Source organism: Anopheles moucheti, chromosome 3 (genome assembly GCF_943734755.1).
Source record: "Anopheles moucheti chromosome 3, idAnoMoucSN_F20_07, whole genome shotgun sequence".
NCBI classification, from domain to species: Eukaryota; Metazoa; Arthropoda; class Insecta; order Diptera; family Culicidae; genus Anopheles; species Anopheles moucheti.
The window spans coordinates 24,162,035-24,169,510 of NC_069141.1; the positions used below are offsets into that span (position 1 = coordinate 24,162,035).

General features: G+C 46.1%; 1 protein-coding gene across 1 annotated transcript; it reads right to left on the reverse strand.

Annotated features, from left to right (window-relative positions):
* Nucleotides 1–223: 223 nt before the first annotated feature.
* On the reverse strand, nucleotides 224–1,287 carry LOC128304857 (mucin-2-like). The gene is made up of 4 exons (XM_053042096.1): nucleotides 1,236–1,287; nucleotides 790–1,173; nucleotides 430–732; nucleotides 224–357 (listed from the first exon to the last, which is right to left on the reverse strand). Exons 1-4 carry the CDS (start codon nucleotides 1,285–1,287, stop codon nucleotides 224–226), a joined length of 873 nt encoding a protein of 290 aa, XP_052898056.1.
* Between the last annotated feature and the right edge of the window lie 6,189 nt (nucleotides 1,288–7,476).

Consider the following 7,476-nt stretch of genomic DNA (forward strand, 5'->3'; position numbering starts at 1 on the left):
CATACGCCCCCAGCTCAATGATCCAACAGTTGAATGCTTATCGTGTAGAGTATTGTTGCTTTTATTTCGATACACTTCCGCTTGAGGTGGGGAAACTTCTAGGAGCTACTGGTGTCACCATCATCATGATTGATGATCCGGGCTCTTCTTCGCGCGAAGAAGCGCAATAGTTTGACAATAATATGAGAGATACACCGCGCACAATAGGTGTCTACATCCCGGCCTATCGGTTGCACAGCTGCCACGAGCAGAGCGAACACTGTTCGTACGATTGTCCACCACTGAGCTGTGTGCAGGTGTCGGTGACCGACTGCTGTCGCTTGGTACAACCCCGACTGATTACGCGCCGTTGGTTCACTGTAACGGAGAGCACGTGAATGAGTATGCTGAAGGGAAAGTACACGCAATGAAATCGAGGACGATCCTCACCAAATCGTTCGGTAGTGTAGCACACGTAGACCGGAAGTGGTAGCTGACGCGGTGCACGAATTTCATCTTCGAACTCATCCATCAGAGAGTTCTTGGTGGCCTTAGCTGCCATCGCAAAGATGGAGGTGGAACGATCGCTAAAGCATGGACAACACCCAGCGGGACAGGACGGCGGGGTAGGTGTCGTAGGCGTTGGAGGCGGCAATGTCACAGTGGACAACGGTGTTGAGGTGGTGAGAGGATGCGTAGTGGGAAGTGTTGGGGCACACGTAGGACAGGTGGTATCGGGAGTGGAAGTGTGGACTGGTGTAGACGTAGTTGGAGTAGGTGATGTAGGAAGCGTTGGGGCACAGGTGGGACACGTGGTTTCTTCTGGCGTTGAGGTTGTCGGGATGGGAGATGTGGGAAGAGTCGGTGCACACGTGGGACACGTAGTGTCAGGTGTTGAAGTTGTCGGAATGGGAGTTGTAGGAAGCGTTGGAGCACAGGTTGGACATGTGGTGTCAGGTGTCGAAGTTGTGGGGATGTGCGTTGTGGGAAGAGTTGGAGCACAGGTTGGACACGTAGTATCGGGTGTGGAAGTTGTCCACTCCGGCGTAGTGGGTAACGTAGGTTCCGGAGCACAGGTGGGACAGGTTGTATCCGGAGGTGATGTGGTGGTGTAGTCTACATCTCCACAGACGATTGGGATCTCTTGCTGTAGCTCACAATCATCGCACTGATAGCAAACCAATTGGGGATGTACTAAAATGAAGAACCACCACGTTCTGTAGATGCTCAGAACCTTCTCAGAATAGAAGTATTACCTGTCCCGAGACATATCACGAACAAAACTCCTAATGTGACGATTCTGGCCATCGTGATTGGGGAATATGCAAAACACCACGAACTATAGCTTTAAACTGAGCGATACACACTGATGCTGTTCTCTTCGGGAGATACTCAGTTTATAGCATTGACTTGTCTTATCACCGCATAGATAACACCGGACCTGCGGGCATTCATCAGCGTCCGATTTGTACATAGTATGTAAATTATCGATAATGAGCGATTGGTGGCCATATGTAGAGCCTCCGATCGATGTTTGAATCTTTCAATGGACCGGTGATTCCTCGGTTTCTATCAAAGGTTGCGCAAAATCGTGTCAATCATGTGATGGTGAGTTGGCGGGGGGATTTTTGAGAAGCCATTTCAGGACAGATTTCGGAAAACTGATACCGATTAATGAGCTTCCCAGACGCGACACAGTTCCGGTCCGTTACTATGTTGGGGTTTGACAGTGGCGTGTAAAACGTTACGAGTGAAAGACATTAATTTAATCGTACTTGAACATTTCATCCCGTCAACCAATGTGTCCTATTCAATTAGCAGATCATCTTCCCTAATGACCTGCGCTGAAAGCGTTTGAGCGTTTGTGTTGGCGAAAATATCGTCCACTTTCACCTACATCAGTTCGCTAGCACGGGACCAATTATAAAACAGTTCTCTCTTCACAATCTGTCAGCCGTTGATCTTTCTGCGCCCTGATCGCTAGTCGCCCGTCGACGCTCGACAGTTGCTGCCTGGTGCTGCCCCGACAGTGCCGTTGGGATATGGTGGATTACCTCATTCCCGATTGGCGGTGGTCATGGTGGAAATTCAATTATCGTTCATTTCTAAAGTACCACGTGATAAATTACCGTTTCCTGACATCAGTTCGCTTTGTGTCGGGAATGGTTGTGCCGATCCGATGCCGACAACGTCTCGCCGGGTATACCGATTTCCCATTCGCAACAGATTTGCTCCACCACCGGAATGGTTACCCACCGACTAGGTACTCTCCAGTTTTTGGCTTTCGTGGAGCGCATGACAACTGATTACAATTGCTGGAAGTCCATTACCTGACGCCGGCAATCTGACAGTTCGCTCCAGTTTCAGCACCATTCTCCTGGGTTCCCGGGTACGCTCCTCCGCACCCGCTCTAATGCGATCATAATGTTCCGGCCAATTCTGAGATACGCGCGGGGTACGACAACGCGACGACAGGAAGTTAATGCACCGTAGGGCTACCGGGAAACTGGAACCGTATTCAGCTGTCGCCCGCCCTCCTTTGTACCCTGTTCAATGTACTGACGCGCGGAAGTACTGATGTTGGATAAACTGCTCCGAACCGTCATTGGCAAGAACTGGCGAATCTCTACCAGCGGATCTTGATTTTTCCCGGAACAAAAGGGAAAGTCCGTTCAGCGCGTGGTACCCATCTCAGGGCGCACCACCCGGCGCAGAAGGGTTTGCGGAAGCAAATTTGTGGCTGAGCAAAAACAAAAACAGGGTGGATCTCGTTTGTGATTTGTTGTTTTTCACTTTTGTTTCGCGTGAAGATGCCGATCGACCGAAAAGAAAAGAAAGTGTAGCATAAAACCCTCGCCAACACGGGCCGGGAACTCGAAGTGAAGTTCGGGCTTGCTAACTGCCGTTTTATGAGCGCCCACCTCGCCACTAAGCCATTTAAAAAACGGTTGCACTGAAGACGCTCCTACAAGGTGCACGGGAAAAGCGCGCAACGCTAACGGTGTGGAAAAAGTGGAAACTGGAGCTATTTAGCGTGAAGAATCCGCACATCGATGATGATCTAGTAACGAGCCATCGCCTCGGCGGTGTTGGTGCGCGTTTTTGGCCTTCTCGCTTTCGACACTTTCCATTAGCTTTTCCTTCGGTTACGATTTTTCCACCGGAATGCATTCGCACTGCAGGCGGTTGGTCCCCTCCCTGATGCGATCTGGTGCTGCTTTGCGCGGGCTAAAAGCCGTTTGCAAAGAACGAACGGCAGGAGAGATCGTCCGCGACCGAACGAAATGGAAACGAAAATCTTGGCAACTACATTCCACCGGTGGCCGGGCTGTGAAGATCGAGGGCAGCGCGAAACGTGACCTTCCATCGGTCATGGTGTGGAGGTGTCGCGCGGGGGTAAGGATGCTCGAGTGCCAAAACGAATTACCGAATTGAAGTGGAAATCGATTATTCCGCCAGCCGCGCACTATACGGGGGTGGTCTAAATGAAGCGAGATAGGTGCTCTGCGTCACCTGCTCGCGGCAACGGAAGATTACCGAACGGCTAATGGGTTTGGGGATGGTTAAGAAGAAAAAAACGCCAACAAACGACGCTGAATGCGATCGATTGCGTATTGGTTTCTTATTGGCGGCGATGCCGGACTTTTGTCACCGTTGGGGCATCGTTGTCTGAGGTCGTGCTTGTTTTTTTCTTGTTTGGTTCTACTCGCTGCACTAAAATTTGATTTTCACGCTCGCATTGTTTTTCGTGAGGAAGGTTTTGTTGTGGTTGGAAGGCGAAGATCATTTCCGGTGCACGGAGCTGTACTTCCTGTGGCGCAATCATGTGACCAAGGTGGAAGATTTGTGGGATCGCGTGAAAACTGTGAGTTGACAATGGTGTTCGAAACCAATTGTTTTCACTTTCATCTTAGATAATCGGTACAGACAGTGATCTTGATGGTGGTGTGCACTTTCTTGCTTTAAGTGGAGCTAGATAATGCCAGTTTCAGCTGTGTTATCGGAGGGAAAAGGTTCAATCCTTTATGAAATAAATTTCTAGCATTTGCTGAAGTATTGAATAACATATTACTCAATATTCTGTGATATTTGACAGAAGATCTATTTGACAAAAAATTTTCTTAAACTCCAAACGTAATCGACGTAATCAGTCATGTAAAATGCACACAAAATGTTTGGTTTTCTTCGAATCTTAGACAAAACCATATCCTTATGGTGTACAGTTTTTTTAATGCTATATATTGATAATTTGTAAATCATGACTCATTTTCAAATTTCGTACTTGGAACACTTAAAACCACAACATATTTGACCAAAATTGTTCCATGAAGTGATCCTAATAGCATTCCGGACTGATGAACTGCTGGAAGCTAGACCGTTTTGTTTGATAAATACGGAAAAAAAATGATAAAATTGTAGATACGTCAAAACAACTTACTTAGGATTATGGATAACATATTGTTATAACTATGGTTTTATCCAAAAACTTATGTTTAGCTTGATCGAGAATTAATTTCCTCGCAACAACAGCAGTATTTATGCATACATAGTAAAACTTCAGGAAATGTGGAAATGTGAAAATATCTTTAAATTTTGGCTTCATTTTAAACATTTAAGCATTTAAAGGTATTAAACAGTTTAGCAAATATGATTGAATTTTTTCCCACCTGTAGGTACCAATAAACTTTCAACGGCTTTCAGCCGTTAACTTTCAGCTTCAAATGGAAGATAAATCCCTTGGCAGCTCTAATTCCCTTAGGTGTAGTTTGTTTTCCATTCTCCAGTTTTTATTGCCTTGCTATTCCATCCAGCATCTACCTTGATTTTCCTTCAAACAGTTGTCAGTAGCCTATCTTTCAGCGCGATCACATGACGACGGAAACGCCGCCGCCATCACACGGGCAGAATCATTCGGCGAAAACCCCCCCTGTTCGACTTGTCTGCGCACGCGTGTAGGAATTATTTTCGCATAACATTTTCATCGCATCGTTCGCGTTTTGACAGGCGATGTGGACGACGATCAATTTTCTATTAAACCCCCGGTCGGTCTGTTATCGCTCGATGGCGAGCGTTTTGGCATCGCTGAAGTGTTTTCTCCATGCCTTCGTTTCAACAGTTGATTGCGCAATGAATGCACATGTTATACTTCGTGTACGAATTTCCTGCTTGTGGAGTTCGTTTTTCCTTGCGACGAGACTTTCTCGTTGGCATCATGCCGGTGGCATTCCCGGCAAAGGCCCGATTGCTTGGGAGTAATTTAAGGGATTTTTTAGGTCAGCTTTGGTTCGCGTTATCTCGTCTAAAGCTACTCTTCTGGTTGATCGTTGACAAATGTGAGGTAAACTGTTCCCAAATGTCATTGGCGTTTTGAGGTGGAGTGTGTTAGTTTAGCTTTAGGCCAACACAAGGGCTTGTATGATCATTAACCACTGGTTTGCCCTTTTGTTAACTCAACCATCTGTTAGCAATGGCAAGCACCCTGTTTGACGCTTGCCGATGATTAGTTGGATCATTCATCCGAACGTTGTACAACACGACAAACATCGTACATCAATAGACAGCGGAATGAAAGAGCTAAACGCCCGACATAACAAGCCCACGGCTCACGCCAAGAAGAGAGTTGGTGTAAGTTTCGCGTCAAAAGCATTAAAATCGAGTGAGCTTGAATTAATTGGAGTTGCAAAATCGAAGGTGACGCGGGAGACAAATTTGACGGCACGGGGCAATTTCCGGTGCGTGATAGACAAAGCTGCGCCAAGGCCAGGGTGAGTGGGATTTATGGGGCCTGCCCTGATCACTTTCGTGAGGGTTTGAAGGGACTCGAACAAGAGAGGAACAAGAGTTCAAGTATATTTCATATAACTTTTGGGACTTTTGTTAAGTATTTTAAATGAAACCAACTTATCAATTAGGTTTTGTGGTACTGCTCATTAAAAAAAGAACATTATTGTTTTCCTTAATCACGACGAGCTGTCACTAAAGTCAACGATCACCAGCAACGTAAATAAAATACCTAACCGTCAACATACGAGCTGTGTTCAGAATAAACAATTAAACGATTATAAAAAGTTGGTCGATCTGCTGCAAAAACCATCCGTATCGTAACACCGGTGGCAAAATCGCCTAAACGCTCGGAAAGATGCTCAACATTAGAGGCAAAACGCGCAGACGATATCATCAAACATTTTTAGCGGTTAATTTAATGGCTGCTTTACATCGGTTTTTATTGCTCGCACGCTGATCGTGGCTGGTTATTTGCACCGACCAGATGGTCATCGCGGTTGTTTAGAAGGTTTTATAGTCTGCTTAGGAGATGTTAATGCGTGTGTGTTTGTAGCTTAAAGCTGTCATTTTGTAACATATTTCGTATTTTTTTATTTAGTTTGATTCCTTTTCACAAAATCTTTGCACAAATTTCAAAATGTTTCTTTTATAGAATTTGCCACACCTGTTACAATAAGTCAGTAATTTTCCACTAATGTATGGCTGATAAATATTTTTTTTAAGAGTATGAATAACTTTATTAATGCGTGATAAAAAGTAATTTGCCCCAGATAAAACTGGTAGTACCTGCCACAAGGCCACTCGTGGCTCATATTCCTGCAACGCAACGGAGCAAACAACACCTACAAGCTTTCACATTCCTCGTGCGCTCGCCTGAGAATGGGTTTGTGCCAAGTGTGCCGGCGTTTTGGTTCGAGTTAATATTTCTTTGTGCAGCTTCGGCTTTTTTTTCCTTCTTTTCGCAATCGCAACCCAAACATTCCCGTCAATTCTCGGCGTGCCGGAGTGCCGACCGCACCTTTGACCGTTGACGTTGGGCACACACTCGGCGTACTAATCACCGTTGACAACGACGCTACGAAATGGACGAGCTGTACGGGCGCCAACTAGACTTTTTCCCCGCCGGAGACTCTCGGTGCACAGCAAGTGTCAACCGGTGTTCTTGTGAAACGTCGTTGGTCCCGCTTGGACGGAAAGCGCAAAACTCTTCAAACCACTTTGACAGGCGCTAATGTACAAAGCGGCGGGTCGCGTACATCACATTATGACTCATTAGTGACAGTGACTAGGTGACGCTCGGTGGAAAAAAGGGGGCCAGAAAAAGGGACAAGCGAAAAAAAAAAAACCGTGTAGGATTTATGTTGCCGCCTTGAAATTTATCTTCATTTCAGTTGCCAAAGTCGGTGGCAGCCGACACACATTTCCCGGCCACGCCACGGCAACACCTTCGGAATCGATTCCTCCGATCAATGCTGTCACTACGCTCGATGGCAACCGGTGGCACCTTTCGCTACTATATGAGACACGGTCGCTGGGAAACATGCCACAGAAGCTCCGACGTGAAGGGTTTTTTTCGACCAACTCATTTGGACAACTTTCAACGGTGGAGTTAAGGTTCTTAAATTAAATTTTGGAAGCAGTTTTTTTTATTGTGGCACTGAATTTCGGATGGTGAGATTTATTGTTTTTGTCGGAAATGTTTCGATATATTTA

What these genes read in the sequence shown, in the direction of transcription:
- LOC128304857 (XM_053042096.1), bottom strand. Translation starts at nt 1,287, where the DNA reads ATGGCCAGAATCGTCACATTAGGAGTTTTGTTCGTGATATGTCTCGGG. An exon ending in CGTGATATGTCTCGGGACAG is followed by an intron (nt 1,174 to 1,235) that starts GTAATACTTCTA and finishes TCTTCATTTTAG; the next exon opens with TACATCCCCAATTGGTTTGC. An exon ending in CTACACTACCGAACGATTTG is followed by an intron (nt 358 to 429) that starts GTGAGGATCGTC and finishes TCTCCGTTACAG; the next exon opens with TGAACCAACGGCGCGTAATC.